The sequence below is a fragment of the Acinonyx jubatus genome, chromosome A3, assembly GCF_027475565.1.
Source record: "Acinonyx jubatus isolate Ajub_Pintada_27869175 chromosome A3, VMU_Ajub_asm_v1.0, whole genome shotgun sequence".
Taxonomy (NCBI): domain Eukaryota; kingdom Metazoa; phylum Chordata; class Mammalia; order Carnivora; family Felidae; genus Acinonyx; species Acinonyx jubatus.
In genome coordinates this window covers 57,881,358-57,908,069 of record NC_069388.1, presented here as the reverse complement: position 1 = coordinate 57,908,069, position 26,712 = coordinate 57,881,358, and the positions used below count along the sequence as shown (strand labels likewise).

Genomic DNA, 26,712 nt, shown 5'->3' with positions numbered 1-26,712 from the left:
TAAGGGACTTGCTCAAGGTCATAGAGCAAGTGGGTTGGAATTGAAATTTAAATCAGCCTGACCCTGAAGTTAGAGATCCACACATTCTCAGTAGGCTGGGGGTGAAATGCCTGAGTCAGCTCCAAGGAGACGCGGGGTGGGGGTGGGGGGCAAGGGGGGGGCTCCGCCTGCAGTCCTTGTGTCCATGGTCAGGTCACTCAGCCCTTCTGGGTGGTGCCTCCTGATTTGTAAGGGGAGGTAACCAGAGCCAGCTCATTCCATCCATAGAACTGGATGGACATAACATGAGATTATAGTTTTTCAGAAGTTTGCTGTGGCTGAGGTTGGTGAGGGAGCCAGAGGCCCTTCCCAAAGAGTCCAATAGCGCTTTAGTTAATAGCTCCCGCACACACGACAGTTTTTGTCTTAATTTTTAGTCTTTAGGACATAGCTGTACCTTTAAATGTACTTCGTGAGTACTGTTATTCTGGATTACCCATGATCATTGAGAAATTTGTGGGAGTCAGTGTTAGGCAATCACATCAGAATTCAGATAGGGTTTGGCTCTGGCTCTGACCTTCCTTTCCTCCCTCTCTGCCTGTCTCGCCCTCCCTTCCTTCTCTCCTTCATTCCTCAGATACTTATTGAGCACTCCATGTGGGTAAGGAGCAGGTCCAGACATCATGGCATGTGTAAAGATGGGTAATGCCTGGTCCTTGCTGTCAAAAAAAGATAACCTGATTTTTTTTGAGTGTCTGCTATGGGCCAGGCTTGTGCTGGGTACTGTCACATGTGTAAACTTAATTCTTTCCAGAATCACAGCTGTCCTCTGAGGGAGTTCTCTCGCACCCCTCAGATCAGAACCTTCAGTGTCCTCCCTTTCACTCAGAGCAAAAGCCAAAATTGGTCCAGTCTCCCTGGTGTGCATCCCTATGGCCCACTTCCCTCAAGTCATGGTCAAATATGGTCTTATTAGCAAGGACTTGCATTGACTTCTGAAAGCTCCCAGAGCAAGACTCCAGCTCACTATAGCACTCCCTAGCCGCCCCTCCCCCACCTGAGTCTCCAGTATTTTTCTCCACAGCAGTTACAAGCAGGTGACGATATTTACTTATTTACTTGCTTGTGGCTTGCCCCCACTCTCCTGCCTGCCCCCCACCATCTAAGAGCCACAAGAACAGGAACTTCGCAAGGTGCCCTGGCACTCAGGGAATGCCTGTGGAATAACCCACCCTCACACATGAACACCATGTTCCTGCTTCAGTGAACGCACTCCATTACCTCTTCACAGAGAGATGCCATGTACATGGATCAGAGGCCTCGAGGTCGCTAAGATTCAGCTTTTCCCAAATTGTTCTCTAGATTCAACACACTCCCAATCAAGGTTGCAGGAGGCATTTTATAGAAATTGACAATGTAAATTCTAAAATCTGCAAGGAAATGCAGAGACTTAGAATAGCCAAGAATCTTAAATAAGAAGAACAAAATTGGAAAGCTCACACTACATTGCTACCAGAAGTCCCTGTAAAACCAGAGGAGTTAAGCTAGTGCAGAACTGGCATAAAGATAGACAAATACAGGATGCCACAGAGTCGGGAAAGAGAAGAAGTTTCCCTACACAGAAGGTTCGCTGTCTTCAAATAATATGCTCAATATGTTTCCAGGTGAAGTGCCTCTAAGTTTAAAGCAATGGGTCCAATTGTCAATCTGATGAAAGTTCAATAAGTATGTCTCAAAGTCTAAAAACAGAGAAGATAGTATATTCGTTGTACTTCTTTGAGGTTCATAATTGGATCTACCACTTTAAATTTAGAGATTCTTCATCTGGAAAAGGGGTATCTGAAAGCTGAAGAAAAACACTGTGTATTCTATGTGTAAATGTAACTAACAAGCAGTTTAAAAATAAGTTTATCGCTACCTCAGCTGGGTGATTAAGGCCAGAGCCACAGTGATACATGCTGTTAATACCCTTGACATGAAGTGATAAGAATGGCACTTTACCCCTGTGAATGTCCTCCTAAAAACCCACATGTCCAGTCTGACCATGAGAAAAAAACATCGGACAAACTCAAATTGAGGGACATTCTACAAATACTCCTCGAAATTGTCAAGGTCATCCAAAACAAGCAGAGTCTGAGAAACTAAGGAGGCATGATGACTAGGTGTAATGTGGTGTTCCAGATGAGATCTTGGGACAGAAAAGGGACATTAGGTAAAAACTAAGAAGATATTAATAAAGTATGGACTTTGTTTAATAATAATGCATCAGTGATGGTTCATTAATTGTGCTAAATGTACCATACTAATATAAGGTGTTCATAATAGCAGGTACTGGGTACAGGATATAAAGGAACTCTCTATAATGCCTTTGTATTTTCTGTAAATGCAAAATAGTTCTAAAAATAAATTTTATTTTTCTAATTTTTTTAATGTTTATTTTTTGAGAGAGGGAGAGGGAGAACATGAGTGGGGGAGGCGAAGAGACAGAGGGAGACACAGAATCGGAAGTAAGCTCCAGGCTCTGAGCTGCCAGCGCAGAGCCCGATGCAGGGCTCCAATCCGTGAACCGTGAGATCATAACCTGAGCTGAAGTCAGATGCTCACCGACTGAGTCACCCAGGTGCCCCCAAATAGAGTTTATTTAAAAAAAATGTTTATCCTGTGTCTGCTACAGTGACTTGGTATATAAATGGACCTGAATAGAGATTCTGTTAATATATGTATAGGATCACACAAGACATTTGACAAAAATGCCAGTGCAATTCAATAGGAAAAGAAATGTCTTTTCAAGAAATCACCCTGGAGTAACTGAATGTCCAGATTGTAGGAAAAAATTAAAAGATGATCCTTGACTGCTTTTACCCCACACATAAAATTTAATTTGCAGTGGACTGTAGATCTAAATGTGAAAGCTAAAATGATAAAGCTTCTAGAAGAAAACAGGATAATTCTTCATGACACTGAGGTGACAAAGATTTCTGAGGACACAAAAATCACTAACCTTGAAATTAAAAAGTTATAAATTGGACTTCATCAAATTTAAAAACTGTTCACCAAAAGATGCCGTCAAGAGAGTGAAAAAAGGCCAGCCACAGACTGGGAGATGTTCACAAATTGATCTCTAGATCTGACAAAGTAGTGTATGCAGAAGAGAGAAATGTATAAATCAGTACAAGGAAGACAAAAAGAAGCCCAATTTTTAAGAAGAAAGAAAAGAAAAAGGAAATGGGCAAAAAACTTGAACCGACACCTCACAAAAGAAGCTATCCGTGGTCAAAAAGCACATGAAAAGATACTCAGTATCATCAATCATGAGGGAAATGCAAATTCAAATCCCAGTGAGATCCCACAACACACCCACTAGAATGACCAAATGTAAGAAACCAGTACCAAGTGTTGGCAAGAATGTGGAGCTGCTGGAACTCTCATATGTTCCTGGTGCAAATGTAAAATTGTACAGTACTATGGAAAACAGTTGGCAGTTTTTAATAAACTAAGCATATGGCTACCATATGATACAGCACTTACACTCCTAGGCATAAACACCCAAGAGAATGAGCACTTATTTCCACCAAAAGACGTGGGTATAACTTACACTGGTGACCCGTAGGGAAGGCAGTATCTGCCAACCTTCTCCACTTATAAAGTTACCATTTTCCTTTGTAATTAATAAATATATTGAGGGAAATACTTTTTTTAAAGTTTATTTTGAGAGAGTGAGAGAGAGAGCATAAGTGGGGGAGGGGCAAAGGGAGAGAGAGAACCCAATAGGCCCTTCACTGTCAGCATGGAGCCTGATGTGGGGCTTGAACCCACAAACCATGAGATTGTGACCTGAGCTGAAACTAAGAGTCAGATGCTTAACTGACTGAGCCACCCAGACAACCCTTGAGGGAAATGCTTTAAACTATGCAGATATCCTGAGTCTTTTCAAACTTTTGCTTGTTAACTTAAGCATCCATCAGTGGATCTTGCCTGCAACAATTATTACTATGGGGTACTGATGGTGATTTTCTATTTCCATATTCTTTCTACATTTATTAATTGGAATTCTTCTGTAAGGGAGATCTGTCCCCCTGCCCCTGTTTCTTTCTTTCTTTGTAACAGTATAGACGCCTGAATAGTTTCTTCTGTGGGTTACAATCTATCGTTACTGATTTTGTGGCTTAAATAGTTACAAGACCCTTCTCTGCCAGGCTCTCCTTCCTCACCTCTCATCATTATTGTATTATTATTTCTTGAGTGTTATTATTTCTACATGTAGATGCCTATACTTCAAATTTGGACAGTTGTAAAAGGTTTTTAAAAGACTCCAAATAGTTTGTGTTCCAGAAAATCCAGACATATCCAGAACTGGAAGAGCTCCTCAGAGATGAACATTAGTGGCATGCTGGGTGTCCTTCCTGTTCCCCTTCACACCTCTCCACCCTTCACTCTGCACTGGGGGCTTCCCCACGTGGATGATATCATGGCCTCCCTGCCTCAGCCTTCTGGGTGGTATAGCTAATAAGAGACACAAACAGGCGATGGGATGGGTGGAGAGTGAAGTGAGGTATTTATTCCCTTGACTCCCCTTTCAAAAGGTTTCTTCATGCTGGCTGCATCCTTCCACCAAATGCTGCCTCCCCTATATGACACCCTCCTTCCAGGTTTGGCAAACTATTTGCCTCTGGTCCCTTCACCCTCAGAGCTGGTAACAGCTCATCTGATACCAACCCTAGGTAACCATACCATCCCTCTTGGTTCCCCTAGACCCCACCCACAGCTTGGTAATGAAGTCCTGTTTCCTGTTGGGATTCTGGCTAGTAAATCTCATAAACGTCTAACATACTTAGAATATATATTTATCGAGAGTAAAGATTCTATAGCTTCCCTCCCTTGTTCACTCTTGGGGTTAATCACAACAATAGTTATTTTCTCAGCTCCAGACAGACTCTCCTCTGCCTTCACTTAAGCTCATTTTCTCTTCCCTGGCTCTGTGTGGTCGTAAAAAAACAAAACAAACTGCTCAAAATCCTTTTCATTGGAAACTCTTTATGCAACTGGGAAGAATAGTCGTCACCTCTTAAACTTCTCTACTCTTCCATTACTTGCCTTTGACCCTCCCCCTTTTCTTGTGTGCCTTTGGACCCTGTCTAGCTTCTGCACATCATGAAGTAAAAGAATGGCTCAAAAACATGAGGCAGGAGGAACATAGCCCTGTTCATAGCAGCACTACTCATAACAGTCAACAGGTGGAAGCCACCCAGTGTCCATGGATGGATGACTGGATGAACAAAAGGTGGTATAAACACACAATAGAATATTATTCAGCCCTAAAAAGGAAGGAATGGGAGCACCTGGGTGGCTCAGTCGGTTAAGCAACCTACTTCAGCTCAGATCATAATCTCATGGTCTGTGAGTTCAAGCCCCGTGTCAGGCTCTGTGCTGACAGCTCAAGGCTGGAGCCTGCTTCAGATTCTGTGTCTCCCTCTCTCTCTGCCCCTCCCCCACTTGCACATGCTCTCTCTCTCAAAAATAAGCATTAAAAAAATTGATTTAAAAAAAATAAAGGAATGGAGGAATGGTGGTTGCCAGGGTCTGGGGAGAGAGGGAATGGGGAGTTAGTGTTTAATGGACACAGAGTTGCAATTTTATAAGATGCAAAGACTTTCTGGAGATGGTGGTGATGGCTGCACAGCAATATGAATGCACTTAATCCCACTGAACTATACACGTAAGAGTGATCAATTTTATGTCATGTGTATTTAATTAAAAAAAAAAACCTGGGGAGGGCATGGGACACAATGGGCTCAGTGACAAGACAGTGAGGACTTCAGTGTGGGGCTCCTGTGGCAGGTGCTACTGAGGAACTTGGCTTAGGGGCCCTGTCTCACCAGGTACAGTTGAGCAGAGTAGCACAGACAAGGGACAGATGACAGGAATCAGTCAAGGCAACAGGAGGGATGGGGAAGAAGAGGAAGGAGGTATAGGTCATCACAGCTTCATGGATTCAGGAAATGTTTAAGGACAAACAAATATAAAACAGAGAAAATGTGGTCAATAAAGAATAGCTATTAGTCACTCCTAAATGTTTCATTTATGACTAAGCAGTCCCAGTAATCCAAACAGGATTCCGGAACCTCAGGAAAGCAGTGTGAAGCCCACATCCCTCCTGAGAACATGCTCTGTCCAGGGGCACCGGGTGAAGGGCTTGGCTTGGCTGGGTCCTTGCTCGTGACCTGGACGCATGGGCAGCCAGCACTTTCTTCAGAGCAGGGACCTGGGGTAGTGCATCACTAAATGAGTTGATGCCGCATTTTTCACATCTGAAAACTTTGAACAGATTCCATCTGGGAGACATTAAGCACATGCCTGTTTGCAGATGTGTTAACCCCATTTTAATTACGATACAAGCCTTAACTGCCGAATGGCGTGTCTTGCAAGTCTATCACCAAAATATGCCTTTCCGTTTACTGAATGGGGCATGTGTGTAAACAAGGGCTGTAGCTAGAATTCCTCCTCCTCTTCCAGCTCACACCCATCCCTGTGCACTTGTCAGACCCAGATCACAAAACCAAATTATCTTAGAAATATTCATTTGCCCCAGGAAAAGGTTATCTAAAACTTTAAGTTTCGAGAGTGTTAGTGCATTTGCCAAGTGTTGGTTTTGGAGTTCTGACTTCAGACCCTCTTACAACAGAAGCGTGTGGGCAGTGGCGATTCAGCTTCCCTGGGGTCCACACCCGTATCTCAGCCACTCTGCCCTCTTTGCTACCGCATCATTCTCCTACAGTTCTCCCTGCAGGCTGTGGCCTCGTGGACACCCTGAGAGTGTTTCTGCTCTGAGAGCTGGCTGGAGGGGGTTCCCCAAACAGGACCCTGGGAAACATACGAAGGAAATAAAGAGTCCGAGCATGCCTGCAGGTGACAGAGGGACCCAGATCTGTGGGGCAGCAAGAAATCCAGCCGGCTGCCTAGGAGAGTACAGGTTCTGGGCGGTGAGCTAGTCTCTGATGACTTTGGGCTACAAGAACATTCCTGGATTGTTACTTAATTTTTCACATCTGTGTGCCTTGACTGTCTAGGGAAGTGTAAATGCCTGGAAGGACTACAGCTTATAGTCCTTTGGGGCCCCAATTTCTTCCCAGCTGCATGTAAGAGGGCTCTGTGTATTTGAATGACCAGATAGATAAATGCTGTTCTTTACAATGTCATGGGCACCTTGCAGGTTTAAGGTTTGAGATAAACAGATACTTCCTTGAGCCGGGTGTAGACAACAGTTGTCAAAGTGCAGTCTGGGGGACCCCTGGTGGGTCCGGGAGGTCAAAACAGCTTTCCTAATACAAACACATTATTTGCCTTTTTGACGCTCATGAATATACAGTGAACCTTTCTAGAAGCTCCTTGAAAGCTATGACTGCATGGCTCTGACACCTAGAATGAGTGCTTGGGGATTTAAGATTTTTCAATTTGAACCCATATACATATACAAGAGCTCCTTGGATCCTCAGTCATTTTTGAGAGTGTAAAGGGTTTTGCTGGAACCAAAAAGTTTGTGAACCTCTGGGCTAAGACTTGTGGGTTAGATCAGAGCAAAACAACGACCCCAGGAAAGACCTAGAAGAAAGGACTAGAAGCAGACAGTAATCATCTGTTCTTTTTTTGCAGGAAAAACTGCGTAGAAAATCTAATGGATGAAGATGAGAAAGACAGGGCAAAGAGGTAAGAAGGAGCATCTTCCCTGCCTTGGTCTGTTCTGTGCCATCTATGAGGCTCAAACATGCTTGTCCTCTTCCAGCATAGATGAGCTATCCTGTGCATGTCCTATGCAGCAGGACAGGCCACTAGGGACATGTTCTTGGTACCTACTCTCCTTGAAATATTGTAGTGCTCTACTAAAAAAATGTAGACCAGCTCCCCCAATTTTGTTCCTTATCCTGAAATTCCTCATTGTCTGGGACTTGCCAGGTGGTTTATATTTTCCACATGTTCATGTCTTAACCCTGGTGACTTGGGTCTCCTTTGAGAGGCTGCTGGCTCTTGCTTTTCCAGCACAGACACTGCTTAGCAAGGCAGCATGACCAGAGAGCCAGGCAGACCTGAGTTCAAATCCCTGCTCCGCTGTGGGGAGTTGCCTGGCTTTGGACAATAATAGTAATAATCATTCCCAGATGTTGACCACGTAGTAATCATCTTCATGTGCTACGTGCTTCCATGTACCCTATCTCAGTTTTCTCACCTGCACCTGGAGATATCGTAGCCACCTTGCACCGCTGTGGTATTGGCCAGAAATCCTAGTTCATTTGCTGGCATGTCAGAGCTCTTATAACCCTATTCTTGCTTATTCCTTCACTGGGCATTGATTGACTACCTACTGTGGGTAAAATGGAGTCCTAAAGCTGATATTTTGAAGGTAAAGACCTGTCAAATGTTACCAACATCGCACAGTTTGCCCCCGTGGGCAGTTACTATGTCAGGCTTCAGGGAAATAAAGATGATACGAGGAGGACACAGGTGAATGGAGGTGGTTGGTAGGTGACTACAGATGATCAAGCTGCAAGTGACAGGCCCAGCAATGGAGTGTGTTCTCCTGGGAAAGTCTTCACTCAGGCCCGAGGACAAGCCTTCTCCCTCCAGTCGCATCTCCTTCTGTTCCCACAGTTGTGTGTGTACCTGGGAGCGGGGGGAGGAAGAGGGGACGGGTCCTTCAGTCCCCTGTGACAGGCTCTTGAACAATTGCATGGCTGAAGGGATTGCCCACTTCCCTTCACAGAACCCACTGCCTGGTTGTCACTTACAGAATCCTCCACTTGCAAATGTTGCAGTCTTCAGAGATCCCCCAGTTCGGCATCTCCAGGGAGAGGGGCATCTGTCTTTCCCGTGTCACCAGTTGGGGGCGGAAGGGGTGGTGGGCATGAAGACAACAAATCCCCAGCCACTCCAGACCTGCTAGACCTGAATCTGCAGAACACAGAGGGAGTCTGTATTGGTTGTCAATTCCCCCAAGTATTTCCTTAAAGAAAAATCAGGGAGCAGGGGAAATGGCCAGAGTTGTAGGCCAAACGGGGTTGGCATGGAGTGAGGATTGTCGAAACTGGATGGTCAGCACGGGGGATTCATCATACTCTTATCTCTATACTTTTCCATGTTTCAAAATTTTCTCTGATAAAAATTTGAATAGACAACAATTCAAATAATACCTCAGTTTATTCTAAAGGAACATGCCCTTCCCTTGGCATTGGGAAACAGGACTCCCCACAGCCATGCTTCTCAAACCTTAGGCCACAGTCTTCAAGGGTCACAAAATCCCTGTGGTCCCAAGTAACAAGTGGATGAATAGACTAACCCAGACCAGACAAGAATAGAATCTTCCTGCCCTCTCTCACAGACAGACTGGCTTCCGGTTCTTTCCTCTGTGTGTTTGACCTCTTGGTTTCCTCTGAGGTAGCTGTGGATTGTGTGCAGAGGCAGACAGCAGCGCTGTCCCAGATGATGAATTCCAACAAACCCTCACCTCTCCCCGCTTCTACTTCCTCACCTGCAACACTAGGCAATCATTTCTGTCCTGCAGCGACAGGGTTATTTGGGGAGGCAGCCACAAAATACACAAAGAAGCTCTTTCGTGTGTGTGTATGTGTGTTAATCGTTACACACGTGTGAAAATACAGGACACTCTCATACATTTACAAGGTATTCTCCTTGGTTAGCAGCATGAAAAGATGGGTAGGGGTGGCCAGCAGTCACCGAGTGCTTCTTGTGTGTCCTAATCCTCTACACTAAGTACTTTTCTATGCGTTAGCTCATGTCATCTCAGTGTTCTCTGAGGTGTGTTTCATTGTTATCCCCATTCTACAGAGGAGGAAACGAAGGCTCAGTAACGTGGCAAACATCATAAAGCTCTCACAAATGGCAGACGTTAAAGTTAAACAGGCTTCCTAACCTCAGATTCTGGTCCTATTCCCCTGACTACAAGAAAATCCCTTCATGTAGGGACTAACCCAGTCTGTCTGGCAGGCCCACACTGAGAGCTGTGTCGTGGTGTAACTTCGGAGTCCGTGGGAGTTTGCTGCTGCCATCCTCATGTTAATGTCACCTCCCAGGCCCCCCCACCTCAGCCCTCCCTCTACTGCACTGCTTACCTCAAAATGCAGAGGAGATGAAATGCTACCATTCTCAGGGGTCACCGATGGAGACATTCCAAGAAAATCTTGGCTAAAAGTTCTTAGAAATAAATCAGGTCGTATGCAGTTTCTTTCCATTCACTCCCACCACCACCACCCCCCCCCAACGGGGCTTTGAGGAAGTGGGCACGCATGCTCTCACACTGCCCGTTTGGGAGTCTCCAGGCACACGTCTGGGGTAGTGAGGTTGCTGGCTGGCCCTCACCCCCTCTCGACCTCGGATGGGGAAACAGGTCTAGAACGCTTGGCAATACCCAGATCTGTTTGCCAGAATAGCAGTAATAATGCAGGATCCCTCATAACACTTGGGAGAACCCATGAGGAAATAACCATAATCCTAAGATTATATCCGTCTCAAAGCCTCTGGTTGTGCAGGTTTTGTAGCAGCAGCATTGGGAGGCCCTTCCCCTAATCCCACCTGGAGGCCTGAGAGGAGTAGTTTTTCACTCACACAGTTTTTTTTGACAAGATTAGAAATGCTTAGCTTCAGATCAAAACCCTCATTGTCTCCAGAAAAGACACGCTATGTTGGGCAAGGTTTCCAAAGCTTTGGGCAATTCATGGTTTGTTCGGATTGTTTGATCAAGTATTCTGAACCGGGATACAGTTCCACTTTTCTTCTGCGAATTTCCGTGTAAAACCAGCGAGCACTGAGTGCCTATTGTGTGTCAGAACTATTTGCTATTTTTCCTTAGGGACAATCCAAAAACAGGGTCCATGAACTCAAAAAGGAAACAGTCTGATCGAGAGACATTTGGAATCCCTAGATAATGAGGTGCACAGTTTACCATTTTGTGGTCCAGTGATGCACATGCCTTTCTAATAGTTTTGCGGGACGTGTGTCTGTGTGTGTGGCGGAGGGGGAGTCATCCAGGAAGTGGCGCAGTGGGGCAGGAAGTGCACAGCTTAGTTAGGAATGAGACAGGCCTGGCTTTGACTTCTGACGCTTTTACCTTCTGTCTTTGGATGAGTTACTCAACTTCTGTTACTGAGGAACTAAATGCAGCTGCGTGTAAGCACCTCCTCACACACTGCAGGGAACACAGTGCTAATAAGAAATGCTAAGATGTATGAAGCACTCAGTGTGTGCCTGCAGCAGCTGACATGCGTAAGCTCTCTCATCCTCACAACACCCCCCTCAACATAGGCTTTTACCAGCCTCATTTTACAGTTGAGAAAGCCAGGGCCTGGAATCACACAGCCAGTAAGTGGCAGGCAGGGATTCAAACCAAGGTATGATTTCGAGTTCTGGGCTCCTAACGACCTCTCCTGACAGTCAGTAAGTGGAAGCTGCTCCCTTTGGTCGACCATGTGCCCAAGGGGTAGGGACAGAAAGTGTTGTATGAATCCTCACTTTCCAAAGAAAGCCAGTTTCTATAACTTTGCAGTATTGTAAAGTACAACTTACTCCATTTCTTGAGAGAGGAAATTCTTTCATGGTGGCCTCTTCCTTCTGTCCAATATTGAATGAGTAATTCATCAGCATTCGTTAAAGTTACATTAACTCCTACCAGCTGGGAAGTTTTGTTTCCCTAATTGTGTGCATTTTCGTAGCAGGAGGGAAGATGGGTGGTGAGTTGAGAGCTATCGCTGCCTTTTGTTAATAAGAATGAAGAATGTCAGGCAAAATAGCTTGGGGTTCTCAATAAAGGATGCTGGTTTGCAAACACAAGCTAAACAATTTTATTATTCTTTGACCCTCATCCTTACAGTCTTAACACTGATAAAATGGCCAGGCAAGAGGGAGATAACATCGCTGCAACCGAGACACTCATCCATGCACTTTTGCAGAAGCAAGTGTTGCAAAAAGAAAAGCTTTAGCCTTAGCATTCCTCCTGGCTCCCCCCAGGGTAGTTTGTCGACATGGACCAATGACTGAGACCATTCGGACACCCTTCCATCAGTGTTGGTTAACTAAGAAATGTACTAAACAGCAGGAAGATAAAGAGGAGGATACACAGCATCATCCTGCCCTCAAAGGATTTTGGGGCAAGTTAGGGAGGCATTCTTGAAAACAAGCGTAAAGGAGAAATCATATCTTGCAGGGTCTGTGTTGAGCTAAGCCAGGATGATGGTCACAATTCATAAGCTCTGTTTCTCAGCCAAGTGCTCTTTCGTGGAGAGTAATATGGTTAAGAGGAAAGACTGGCCTCATTTTATTGTTTCATTTCTCTACATGTAAATTCTGTAGGTCTGAAAGGAAAGGCTAGTCTGATCCATGAAGGTTGTAGCCCACTTGGAGGACTCCAGCTCCGGGCGCACTCACTGATGCCCCTGTGTACAGGCTCAGTGCAGAATGAAAATCCTGACCCTGTGCAGTATATGTTGATGTTTCCAGCTGGAGCCTATCTTGCTAATTTTGCTGTGATTTTCTTTCATAGGCTCTTGACTGGGAGTTACGCATATCATCATAAGCCCCGACACAGGGAAAAAAATGATAGTAAAAACATTTTTGAGACTTCCTTTCTGTTTGTTTTATTTGGTGATTAAGGCAGCAGCAGGCATTGCAAGAATATAGACGTATCAGGACACACGATTCATTTATATTACCCTGTAATTTCCAGATGAGTGATTCTGTATTCCAAACAAAGGGAAAAAGTAGAACTGTACTCGCAGGCAGAATGCTAATTCTTACTGTGGCCCAGTAAACAGCAGAATGGAAAAGGGGCCTCCCTCTATTTGGGGCTCTTGGCTTCTACCCTAGTGGGGTACTTTGGTCAGCTAAGAAGCATTGTCAGAAAGAGAATTGTATGCCCGTTAGGCTTAAAAACTTGGGAAAGTCTTAGCTCAGGGACACCCAGAAATTCTCTGGGAGCATCTGAGGTAGAGAAGAATTCACTAAAAACCCTTTCAATAATTTCAATAAATTTTAAATTGAAAAAGGGATGGGCAGAAGTCCGCCATTTTGAAAATGTTTCTTTTCTGCAGAAAAAGCTAAATATTCCTTTGAGAATTTCAGTGACAAGTTGCTAAAGATTGTGCTCCTGTGAAACTCTCCCTGTGTGACTGTTAAGTAAGAATCACTGGAAAATTAGGCCAGCTTCGCATTTGGGCCCCAACATTTCCTGATACCTCTAGGTAAAAGTAAAGATGTTCCGGTTACATCTCAGGAAGAAAGAATAGCACAAGCTGAGCACAGTCATCCCACAAACACTTCACCAAATGTCTGCGGTACAAAACAAATTGAGTCTCCAGAATTCTCCATGAGGTGAGGGAGGCATCATCCTGACCCATCTAGCTCCACATGGGGTGACTTTTCTCTCCACACACCCAGATGACATTCTTTCCTGGAACCAAGCTGCTAAAGGCTCCTGAGCTCAGTGGTGTCCCCAGCCCCCACTGTCTGGGCGTGCAGGGAAGCTGTCTGACTTATGGTCATGAGGAGGTGTGCACCTGTCCCGAGGACCCAGGCCTGGGCACAGGAACGGACTGCACTGGCTTTAAATGGACCTTGCTTTATGTCAGAGTTCCCTGGAATGTATTCTGAACAACCCTAACCTCAGGAAATGCCCCCCCAAAACAAGTTTGGGCCATGCTGTTTACTTTTTCTCCCTTTTGGAGAGTTTCAGGGCTCCTTAGCACATTGAAAGTGCTAAGACTGCAATTAGAAAATAAACCAAAATCTGTTCCATTTTATGTAACTGTGAATTTAAAAAATTATCTGGAGGAAAAAAACAAAAATTGGTAACAACAAAATAAACTTCTCTGACCATAGTCCTTTTTCTCAAAATAATTCTTCATGATTTTCCATGGAAGCCCTTTTACCCAACACTGTCTTAAATCAACTTTTATTCCCATCATTTTAGCACATTTTCTTACATATGAAAATACACCAAAACAACATTTGAAAAATAGTAAAATGTTTAAAGAAGTAAATAAATCTCATTTATAATCATACTACCTAGAGATAGACACCGTTAACATTTTGACATATTTCCTGTCTCGTTTTCCTACATGTCCATCAAATTTTAACGGGAATACTCTTACAAGGTTTTTGTTAATGTGGCTGATCAGACTGTAATTTATTCTTCATGAAACTTGACCTTTCATGGATAGGACTGTCTTAATGTGGAGCATACTTAAATTTATGTCATGCCTGTGAGCATTGCATTGTTCCATTTGCCTCTCCGGATGTTGACAGTGAGCACCTACTTGATATATTTCAATTCTACAAGAAACTGTGAGTTCATTCCTCAACCACTCCCTCTGTTTCAGGTACTCCAAAGACTTGTAGAGACTTCAAAAGAAGCATAAGACCTAATTCCAATAAGGATAGCCTTCTCAAACAGGTTCATTTTGCTCTGTGTATAATACTCAAGTCTGAGAGGGCTCATCTACATGCTTATCAGTTCCTGTCTCATACTATAATGTGGAACTAGTTAGCTCAGTGTAGATATGCCAGAATTCCTGGTCTGGAAGGAACCTTGGGCATCACTGAGTCTTTCTTTAGGCATTAACTCTCCTGAGTATCTGTTACCGTGTAAATGTACCGCTCCAAAATGTACAGGATTAAAGCGACAGCATTTATTTGCCTGTGGATCTTCAATATGGGTATGGCCTAGAAGGGAATGCTTGTCTCTGTCCCATGTGGTCTCAGCTAGAGCTGAGATGGTGGGCTGGCACCACCTGAAGACACACTCATTCCCATGGCTAGTGGTTGATGTAGGCTGTCAGCTGGGACTGTGGCTTTCCGTACGCAGATGTAGCGGCTTCCTCACAACACGTGACTGGGTTCCAGGGTGAGCGTCACGGACAAGAGAGTCAGTGGGGAGCTGTGTGTCCTCTTACTCCCTGACCTTGGAAGTCAGGCAGTTCCCTTGTGCTACATTCTGTTCCCTTAGACACAAGTCACTGAGGCCAGCCAGCCCACACTCAGCGGGAGGGGAATTAGAACTCACCTTTTAATGGGGGGAGTGAGTTTCAGACAATTTTTAATTCTCCAGCTTGAAATCACCTTATCAGTGTCCTCACTATTCTGTAAGAGGAAGCCAAGGTCCATGGAGGTGGAAATCCCTTGCCCACCCTCTCTCATGGCATAGGTAGCAGAACCAGGATGAGGACTCATAACTTCTGGTAACTGGTCTAAAGTTCCTCCGGCTAAGCTGTATCATCCCGGTTCTCTGCTGCCCCAACCACTCTTCAACTTCCAGGGGTAGCTGTAAGTGTGAAAACAATATGCTTCATAAAATGTCTTTAGCTCCTCACCATGGAGACCCTCTATGGGAAAAAGCCGTTCTTCATGGAACTACATACTTCCAGACTTACTGCATACTTCATGGAACTTCATGGAGTTCCAGCAGGGGAAGCCCACTGGTGCTTCCATCACCAGTTCTGGCCACTGCTGTCCAACTGTATTGGGTAGCGTTTGATTTTTTCAGTTTTTATTTCATGTGGCCAACTGCATGTGATTCAGAGAGCATCTTCGATTTTCCCTCATCAGCATGTTCTATCTACTCAGTTAATAAAACTAGACTTATTGGGGCTAATTTAAAAGATGGATACCTTGGGATTAAACATCAGGAAGGGATCCTAGTATGGAAGTATGTCAGGTGTTAAGGATAGTTTCTCACTGGATGCTGGAGAGGTGTAAGCAGCAGATGCCACCAGCCAGACCTGTCTGCACATGAAGTAGATTAAAAGGAAGAGTCCCCTCATTATAGTACTTTTTTTCCACCTTTTCCACTGATTTGATCTTTGTTCCTGATCTAGCTCACCAGTCAGGAGTTCTGATACAGTGATTTTTAATTTCTTCCCCTTAGGGAAACACAGGATTTTTGGTGACATATAAAATGCACCTGCATCACTGTCATGTGCCCTTGTGAATTTAGAGAGGACTGAGGACACATTCACCTACATGCTCAAACTCCCCATTCCTGCCATGGGAGCCTCTCCTAGAAGGATGGGAGATGAGCATCTTTCTTCTTGGTCTATGCCACAGGTTTCTCAGAAGGACCTGATCCCCATCTCAGCTATAGCTATGCCTCTTGAGTAGTTGAGTGTAAAGCCCAGTCTTGCTCACCCAGTGTGCACACCCTGTGATCATCTCCTCACCAAGAAGAAAAGGAGAGAAGCATTGAGTATGGTTTATATAATATGCATCTATTTCATGAAATCCCCCAATAAAAGGGCATTCAAGGTACCACTTATTGGAGAAATACAAGAGGGGTGTGTTTGTGTGTGTACATGTGCATATATGCTCAACCCCCCTCCACAATACTTGACCTTGGAACCATGGTCCTATCCCACCTCCCTTTGTATAATGCCTCTCCTTCCTTGAGTCCCCCTGCAATACCATAAGCACTGTCATCTTATAAGAATGCCAGTGGCTGTGTTAAATCTCACTTAGATCCTGAAATGCAAGTACAACCCTCCTGTGGAATTCCAGAGGTCTGGGAGCCTACACCTCTGCCTCTCACCCCATGTGCCCTAGCTAGACCAGTATGGGTGCCCAAATTTATCCTCAGTCAGTAGGGAGAGTAGTTTTATTAGCTTAATAAACTCCATGTTGATATGCAGTATAGTTTCTTTTTGATATTTTTTAAATTCTAGATCACATCAAAGTGATACACTCATGCCAAGGGAAGGACCTACCCAATTAATCTGTAATCCTCCTTGTTTTCCAAAAGCCACCCAGAAATATGTTTCCTTAAGAGTCTATTATTACTATTGTCCAGCTCTCCCCTATATACTTTCCTGCAAAAGAATATTCTTTACAGATCCTGCCATCAGGACTTCAGATTCTATGTTCCCACCTTTTGATTTCTATGGATCTTTTACATACTCACTGAAAAAGTATGAAAAGATATATGGACATTCTGAACTGGGTAAGATGGAGTCAGCCTACTCCATCCTGTCCACCACACTGAATACAGTTCTAAAACTTTGGCAAAATGTATGTAACAGCTAATTGAGGACCCTGAAAGTATGTAGTAGGAGGCAGATTGGAAAAGTATCAAAATTTGAAGTACTACTGAACTGGCATTTTCTTCCCTCTAGTACCCCCTAGCCTAGACTCAATGCAGCCAAAACCCAGAAGTGGGCATCTGTGCTGACAAAGAGAGGACACAGAGAAGCCCTCTACATGCAGGACAGGATCCAGGGTCTCTAAGCTCAGATTGAGTGAGGGGAAATCTGCCCTCTTTTGTTTTTTTCTCCATATCCTTGTACCCTGTTAGCAATCCTGTGATAGCAGCAGCAACAGTAGCAACAGCAACAACAACATGGGCCCATAGGAAATTTAAAATGTCGAGGGAAAGGAATCTATCTCTCTGAGCAGAGGAACTATATTCTAAGAGGGTGGGATGAAACCCTGTTGTTTTTTTCTTCTTTTCTATTTTCCTACTGCATGGCCCCAAATGAAGGTGCACATGTGGGAAGTGTGAGGCAAAGCAGAATAAAGCAAAGAACCAGCTTTCTGGCCAGAGGAACTAAAAGGGAGCCTTGGGAACCAAAAAGTACTGGGCAGAGATATGAGAGGAAGGAGCTCAGGAAAGTGAACATATAAAGAAGGTTATGAGATCCTGAGCTCCCCACCAATCTGAATATGCACGGGTCTGACCTTAAGTAGTATACCGTAGACTTTCAGACTGAACCGCAGGATAGACCACCACCTGACATCCAAGACCAGCCACATGGGATAAATCTAGATAGCACCATGAATTTCTTATCAGAAACTATGGAAGCCATCTATCTAGTAGTGACACAATGTTTTTTAAAAGTTGAAAGAGAAGAACCATTAGCCCAGAATTCTATGTCCAATAAAAATATCCTTCAGAGATGAAGGTAAGTGAAGACATTCTCAAGTTAAAAAAAGCAAAACAAAACAAGACAAAAAAAACTAAGAAAGTTTCTTATCAACAGACCTTCTCTGAAAGAATTGCTAAAGGAAGTTGTTATAACAGAAAGGAAATGATACCAGACAGAAACTTGGAATATGAGATATAAAGGAAGAAGAGAAATGGTAAATATCTGGCTACACAGAATAAATAGTCTGACATTTGGGGGAAAATAACATAATCTGATCTGATTCACTGTATGTAGATGTAGGGCACAAGATGACTACATCATAAAGGAAGGGAGGATATAGAGAACTATATGGAAAAAAGTTTCTACGTTCCACTTTAAATGGAAAAATATTATAAGTAGGTTCTGAAAAGATAATTTTTATATTATAATCCAAAGAGTAATTACTGAGCACTACACAAGGAACTATAGTAAATAAAAATATAATAGATAAATTAAAATGAAATATTAAAAATGTTTAAACAACCCAAAAGAAAACAGGATAGAAGAAATAGGAACAACAACAACAAAAAATGAAAAAAAAACAACAGAAAACAGATGGCAAAATGATATACCTAAATCCAAATTTATAATTATATTAAATGTAAATGGTCTAAACATGCCAACTAAGAGAGAATGTCAGAATGAATTTTTTTAATGACTTAACTATATGCTGTCCACAAGGTATTCACTTCAAATATGATGATATAAGTAGGTTCAAAGTAAAACTGTGGAAAATGATATACCACAAAACATTAATAACAAGAAAGCCAGAGTGACTATATTAATATAAAATAAGTAGATTGCAAAGCAAAGAAAATTTCCAGGAATAGTGACAGTACATAATACTAGTCAATTTACCAAGAACACATAGCAATTCTAAATGTGTATACACCTAACAACTGAGCTTCAAAATACATGAAGCACAACCTAAAGAAGTTTACTGAGTCTTTAATATGCTTATCTCAGGAGTAGAACTAGTAGAGAGAAAGTCAGCAAGGGTATAGAAGAATTTAAAAACACCAAAACACCATTGACATTTATAGAATACTCCACCTACCAATAGCAGAATACACACTGTTTTCAAGTACCCATTGAACATTCCCTAACAAATTCTACTTTATAAAATAAATGTAAACAAGTCTAAATGAACCAAAAGTAAATTGCAAACAGAAAGATGGCGGGAACAATATCTCTAAAACTTGGAAGTTAAACAGTTTGGCTCCTAAGTAATTCAAAGGTTAAAGGGAAGTCTCAAAGAATTTTAGAACTGAACAAAAATAAAAAATACAACATACCAAAACTTGTGGGTTTCAGTGAAAGCAGTGCTTAGAGGGAAATCTATAGCATTAAATGATTATAATAGGAAAGAGAAAAGTCTCAAATCAATAACTAAGCTTCCACCTTATGAAACTATAAACAGTAGAGCAAAATAAATTCAAAGCAAAAAGAAGAATGGAAATTATAGATGTGAGAGCAGAAATCAATAAGATTGAAAGCAGAAATATAATAGAGAAAACCCAAAAAGTAATTTTAAAAAAATCAATAAAATTGGTACGCCTTTTGCAAATATGACCAAAAAAAAAAAAAGCCACAAATTACCAATAGCAGGACTAAAAAAGGAGATATTATTACACACCCTTCAGACATTTAAAAAGTCATTAAAAGACCATAAGAGAATACTATAAACAACTGTATCCATGTAAATTTGACAAATTAGATGAGAGGTACCAATTACTCAAAAACCAGAAGCTATCAAAACTCCTACAAGATGAAATAGAAATCTTGAAGTGTCCTATAATTAATAAAGAAATTGAATGTGTAGTTAAAAGTCTTCTGAAAAAAGGAATTTCAGACCCAGATGGTTCCACTGATAACTTCTGCCAAACATTAAAAGAAAAAATATCACCAATTCTACACAGTCCCTTCCAAAAAGTTAAGAGAAGGAAATACTTCCCAACTTATTTATGAGACAAGCGTTACCCAGAAAAAAAATAGTACAAGAAAAGAAAACTACAGACCAATATCCTTCATAAACACAGATGTAAAAATCCTCAATAAAACTTTAGCAAGTTGTATATGTGTATGTGTGATATATACATCATGTACACATATATATAAACTACATCATGATCAAGTGGAATTTTATCCAAGGATTGCAAGGCTGTTCAGTATTCAAAAACCAGTCATTATAGTCCACCAAGTTAGCAAGCTAAAGAAGAAAAACCAAAACCACATGATCATATTACATGAATACAGGGTTTTGACAGGGGTTTGACAGAATTCAACTTTTATTTATGATATAAACTCAGCGAACTAGGAATAGGAGAGAATTTCCCTAAACTGGATAAAGGGCATTTGCATAAAACCATTAGCTAATATACTTATTGGCAAAAAACTGAACATATTCCCCCTAGGGTGGGGAATAAGACAAAGGTATCTGCTGTCATCACTCCTGTTCAATATCATAGAGCAGTAGGACGGAAAAAGAAAGCAAAGTCATGTTGATTGGAGAAAAGGAAATAATACTAACCTATTCACAGATACCATGTTTGTATATATAGAACATCCCAAGAGATTTATCAAAACAAAGAAATATAAAACTCCTATAATTAATAAACAAATTTAGTAAGGTGACAGGATACACAAGGTCAGCACACAAATCATCTTTCTGTCGGCTAGCACTGAACTATTAGAAACTAATATCAAAAATACCATGCCACTTGTAATCAATCCAAAAGAATGAAATAGTTAGGTATAAATTTATATATGGGATATATGTGTGAAAATTGCAAAATGCTCATGATAGAAATCAGGGAAAACCTAAATAAATAGAAAAATATATTGTTTATGACTAGAAGACTCAAAAGAGTAAAAATGCAAAATTTCCACAAATTGGTCCATAGATTTAAGGCAATTTCAATCAAGGGGTGCCTCTGTGGCTCAGTCAGTTGGGCGTCTGACTTTGGCTCAGGTCATGATCTTGCAGTTTGTGAGTTCGAGCCCCGCGTCGGGCTCTGTGCTGACAGCTCAGAGCCTGGAGCCTGCTTCAGATTCTGTGTCTCCCTCCCTCTCCGCCCCTCCCACATTCGTGCTCTGTCTGTCTCTCTCAAAAATAAGTAAACATTAAAAAAATTGAAAGCAATTTCAATCAAATTCCTGGTAGAACTCTGTAGATATAGACACGTTGATTATAAATTACAATGGAAAGACAGAGAAACTAGAATAGTCAAAATAATTTTGAAAAAGAAGAATAAAGGAGGAATCACATGATCCAATTTTAAGGCTTATTATAAAACTACAGTAATTGAGACAGCATGGCATTGGTGGAGGAATAGATCCATAGTCAGTGAGACAGAATAGAGAGTATAGAGAACCCAGAAATTGACCCACATAAATATGACCAACTGATTTTTTTACAAAGGTGCAACAATAATCCCATGTAGGAATGTCTTGTCTTCAATGGTGCTGGAACTATTGGACATCCATATACAACAAATAAACTTCAACCTAAACCTTATAGGTTATAAAAATAACTAACTCAAAATGGATTGTGAAATGTGGAATGTGTAAAACTCCTGGGAAAAAAAAAAAAACACAGGAGTAAATTTCTGGTCTGAGGTTGGGCAGAGGGTTCCCAGACCTGACAACAAAAGCACAGTCCACAAAAGGAAAAAAATTGCTAATTTGGACTTCATCAAAATGAGAAACTTTGTGAAAGACACCATTAAGAGAATAAAAAGGTGAGCAGTGAGAAAATACGGACAAATCGTATGTCGGACAAAGGACTTGTGTCGGAATATATAAAGGATGCTTAACACTCAACAGTAAGGATATAAAAGGCCCAGTTTAAAAATGAGCAGAATGTCTGGGTGGTCAGTCAGTTAAGCTTCTGACTTCAACTCAGGTCATGATCTCATGGTTCATGAGTTCAAGCCCCACATCAGGCTCTCTGCTGTCAGTGCAGAGCCCTCTTTGGATCTTCTGCTTCCCTCACTCTCTGCCCCTCCCCTGCCCTCTCTCTCTCTCTCTCTCTCTCTCTCTCAAAAATAAATAAACATTAAAAAATTTTAAAAATTGGCAAAAGACATGAACAAATGCTTCACCAAAGAAGATATAAGATGGCAAAAAAAATGTACATGAAAAGATGTAGAACATCATTAACCATTAGATAAATGCAAATTTAAGCCCCAGTGAGATAATACTGCACATGTCTTAGATTAGGTAAATTTTAAAGTACTGACAATACTAACTCCCCTTAAGGACATAGAACATCTGGTTCACTCCTATAGGACTGGTGAGAAGGTAGGATGGTAGGGCCACTCTGGAAAACAGTTTGGCAGTTTATGAAGTTGCACATACAATTTCCATATGATCCAGGTTACTTACTTCAGAGGGCTAAAACCTTGTGTTCACACAAAAACCTGTACACAAATGCATACAACAGCTCTCTTCATAATCACCAAAAGTGGGAAACAACCTGAATTTCCTTTGCAGGTAAATGGATAAACCAGCTGTGGGACATCCATACAATAAAAAAAACTGCTCAGCACTAAGAAGGGGCAAGGTACTGATAGGCACCATGACTTGAATGAATCTCAAAGGCATTCTGTGGGTAGAAGAAGCCAGGCTCAGGGGTTACATGCTGTATGATTGTATCTCTATGACATTTTCCACAAGGGAGCATAGTGATGGAACACAGAACAAGGCTTGCCATTGGTTAACAGGCATGGAGAGAATGAAGGAGCTTTAGAGGGCACTCTTCTGTCTCTGGGTCATGATGATGGTTACATGAATTTATACACATGCAAAAATTTATAGAACTGTGCCCAAAAGAAAATGTTGTTTACCGTATGTTCATTTTAAGAGTAATAATCTTAAAGATATGCATCATCAGTGTTACTTTCTCATAGACAAATGAAATTCAGGTGAAATTCCTTTGCCTCTGACCCCCACATTCTCCCCCATGCTCCACATCGTGGGTCTGGTTAGTGCCCAATTCAGGGAGCAGAGTCCTTAGCCATGTAAGGCACAGTACTGTGGCTGACCAGCCTCACCTCTCCTTCCTGTCTTTGCTCACTTCCCCCTGAGCTGGGGTCCCTTTCCCCCTTTCCTCGGTTTCTTAACCATTTCCCTCCCCTAGACTGTCCATCAGCACCCTGTCCTGGATTCATCCAAAAGCCAAGACCAGATTGCCTGTACTGGCATTTGAGACTATGGTTGACCTCACTCTTCTTGTCCTCTCTCTCACTTTACTTTCTCACATGTCCCCAACTGTCCTGTTAAACCTGGCCAGTCAGCTCTTCCTGTGCTGTCTTCCCACCGCCTGCCTGCCCACCCCTCAAGGCCACCTTGCATGCAGCCCCCTCCCTGAGGGCTCCCCTCACCACCTCACATGGCTGATCTCCTTCCTTTGTGAACTCCCTTGGCAATTTGTCTAAACTTGTCATCTAGCCCTTATCATGTTGTACCTGATGTGTGAAATCCATCTCTTCCTCTAGACTCTAAGCTTCTTTTAGTTGGCTGTTTTTAGTTGTTTTTCTGCAGCATTCTTCCCTGAACACAAATACCATTATCCTATTAGCATGAAATGCCATTTTTCTGCAGAATGTGTTTTGTTTCTGTGCTATAACCTCAAGAAGCCAGAATTCATCACTCTTAGTCCTGTGCTTCCAGAGCACTGGTACAAAGCTCCATAACACATACCTTCACGGTGGTTCTGGAGGGAGTTGTGGAAGGGAACAGGAGAGTGCAGCGCTTCACGGCATGGGCATCCAAGCCAGCCTGCTCCACCACTGCCTACTCATGTGACTTCAGTGAGTCACACAACCTCTCAGTGCCTCAGCTGCTTCATCTGTGAAATGGGGATAATAGTATCTATCTTAAAGGGTCATCATGAGGATTAATATATGTGAAGCACTTAAAATAGTGCCTGTTACATAGTAAGCACCCAGCAAAGGTTATCTGTGTAACCAATATCCCTTGAGGGACACTAGGAAATATAACTTGGGGGCTTTTTGAGCCCTTCATTCAAACCAAAGGGTCAGGTTTGTATCAATGTATATTTAACACACACACACACACACACACACACACACACACACACACACACACCTTCCCTTCCAGCCTTTCTCTCTCCCCCTCTCTCTGTCTCTCTTTCTCTCCCTCTCCCTCTTCTCTCTCTTAAATCCAATATGAAGAGAAACACCCCAACTGAAAAATGGGCAGAAGATTTGAACGACATTTTACAAAAGAAAATATATGAAACAACAGTAAGCATGTGAAAGGGTGTCCAACATCATTAGTCATCAGAAAAATGCAACCTAAAACCACAATGGGGAAACATTACAGTGCCTAAAGGAAGAAGAGACAGACAATACCACATGTTGACAGGCATGTGAAGCATAAATTGCTGGTGGAAATGCAGGCACAGTACAGCCACTTGGCATAACAATATGGCGGTATCTTATAACAGTGAACCGGTAAACATATATATACTTACAATAGGAATTAGCAATTTCACACCTATGTATTTACCCAAGAGAAATGTGTGCCTGTGTCTACACAAAGACATGGATGTGACTGCTCACAGCAGCATTCTTCTCAATACCCCCGAACTGGAAACAACCCAATGGAATACTAGTCAGCCATCAAAAGGAATGAAATATTAATGTATGCAACAACATGGATGGATCTCAAAAACTTAATGCTCCATGTACGTTAGAGACTATATGCTGTCTGATTCTATTTGTATGAAATTCTAAACATGGCAAAACTAAACTGACAACAGCAGTGGCTTCCTGTGGCTGTCATCAAGGAGGACATCAGCAAGTTGGAGGAGAATACCTTTCAGGATGAGGGAACCATTCTGTCTCTGGGTTTCGGTGGTGGTTACACAATTACCAAACTTCATCAAACCAGACACTTAAAATGGGTGAATTTTGTTGAATGTAAATAATGATGTAAAAAAGAAAAAACAAACCCAGAGGCTGATTAAGTGTCTTTCAGCTGGTTGCACCAGTGCCTTATGTGTGGTGTCTCGGGGCCTGCCAAGCTGACTTCCTTATTGGAAATAAGGTCATTCGAGGCTCATTTTCTTTCTCTTGCCTCAGAGCTGCAGATCCAGCTGACATTGACCGATTTCCAGTGGGCACCATAGTGTGTCCCAGGCGGAGGCTGACGGAAACAAGCTTGTGTTTCTGTCACTAATGATATAAGCCTTCATCGTATTCTCTGCCAGGCCATGTTGGTTGTCATTACACCCATTGAAGAAGAGAACAGAGTAATAATGAGCTGGGTGTTATCGGCTCACAAATAATTTATAATGGGCAAACTAGGACAGGAACAGAGCTTTTTTTGGCTAAGGAGGCTGCATGTCACTCTTAAAATCTAGGCCAAAAAATTATTTATAATGCATAGACAGTCACTCAGAAAGTTGAAAGGTTCCTTTCTTCTCTCCCATGTGTTTGAACATTAGGCTTTTTACCCTAGACTAGCAAAAGGCACCTTAGGGTCTTCCTTGGACACCTGCATTCAGTCTGCAACTCTGAGAACACATGTGAGGGCAGTTACTTGGTTAGGAATGAGGCCTTTGTAGAAACCCCTATCCAAGGATAGGAATGAGGGAAAAGTCAGGAAAAGGAAGAGATCCTTACATATGGGTAGTGACCACACACTTGAGAAGTGAGCTTTAAAGAATTGCCTCAGGTGTTATCAGAAAGGAGCCCAAACCAAGATATTATCAGCAAAGGATGGTTTGTAAACAGGTGTGTTGAAATAAAGGCAGGTCATGTGTCCTCAGGCAGAGGCAAGCAGAGTGGTTATGGCCATCGTGGCATCTAAGAAAAGGATATTTTCATCATGTCCCTGTGTTTACAAGGGCTGTTTGGGAAGGCAGAATCATTATTGACATTGATACCTGTAGATGTGGATACCTACCCCAAGGGAGGCCAGTTCCCCTGATGGGAACTTGCTGAATTGTCACAAGCTACCAGCACCCAGTCCTAACTTCATGCTGGCCAACAGCCTCCTGATAAGTGATCAGCCGTCCTGGGCACCTTGATGCCAGACCCCAGGGTATGTAGAGCAAGTAGACCATGTTTAACGGGCCCTGCCACTGTGGCTCCCGCTCTCTCAGGGAGCCGACTTTGTGGAACAAGCCCACCCTGGGTGAGTTGAAGAAGGTTGGTCAGCTCTCCCAGCTCTGGCTCACCTTTGACTAAGGTGACTGTTGATGAGGAGCTAGTCCCAGGGGGCTGAGATCCAGCCCCTGGGTCTGTGGCATGTCATTAAAGATCAAGTCTTCTAGAGCAGTGCTGTTTCCCAGACCTCCTCAGGGTAAGGGCAGGCTTCCTGTGGCACGTGCTCCTTGTTTAGCCATCTAGGAGAGTGGCCCCTAGAGCCATGTTTTCCTCTTCCAGTTCCTGAGATTCCCAGGCCTCCTCAGAGGTCCCCTCCTCTCAAGCCGAAGGACTCTACTTTGTTCTCTGTATAGATTGTGCAGTGTAGCATGTCATTTTTTAAATATACTTTATTGTTTTTGGAGTAGTTGTTCACAGAAAGAGTGGAGAAAAATAGAGCAGAAGATACAGAGGTTTCCCATATATCCCCCGTCCCTACATATGGGCAGCCTCCCTGTAATCAGCATCACCCACCAGAGTGCTACATTTGTTCCAATGGATGAACCTTACGTCGACACATCATTATCACCCAGAGTCCACAGATTACATTAGCGCTCTTGGTGTTGTACGTTCTGTGGGTTTGGACAAATGTATAATGATGAGGATCC

General features: G+C 42.6%; 2 protein-coding genes across 7 annotated transcripts in view; both read left to right on the top strand.

The window, feature by feature from the left end:
• RPL31 (ribosomal protein L31) overlaps positions 1-26,712 on the top strand; it is a 188,142-nt gene that overhangs the window by 82,848 nt on the left and 78,582 nt on the right. The window lies entirely within an intron of this gene.
• Positions 1-26,712, top strand: part of NPAS2 (neuronal PAS domain protein 2) — a 158,373-nt gene that overhangs the window by 66,515 nt on the left and 65,146 nt on the right. For all 6 annotated transcript variants that reach the window (XM_053200445.1, XM_053200444.1, XM_053200443.1 and 3 more), the window contains exon 2: positions 7,630-7,683. In XM_053200445.1, the coding sequence (XP_053056420.1) occupies positions 7,652-7,683 (32 nt within the window). In that variant the 5' untranslated portion in view covers positions 7,630-7,651. The remainder of the gene's footprint in view (positions 1-7,629; positions 7,684-26,712) is intronic.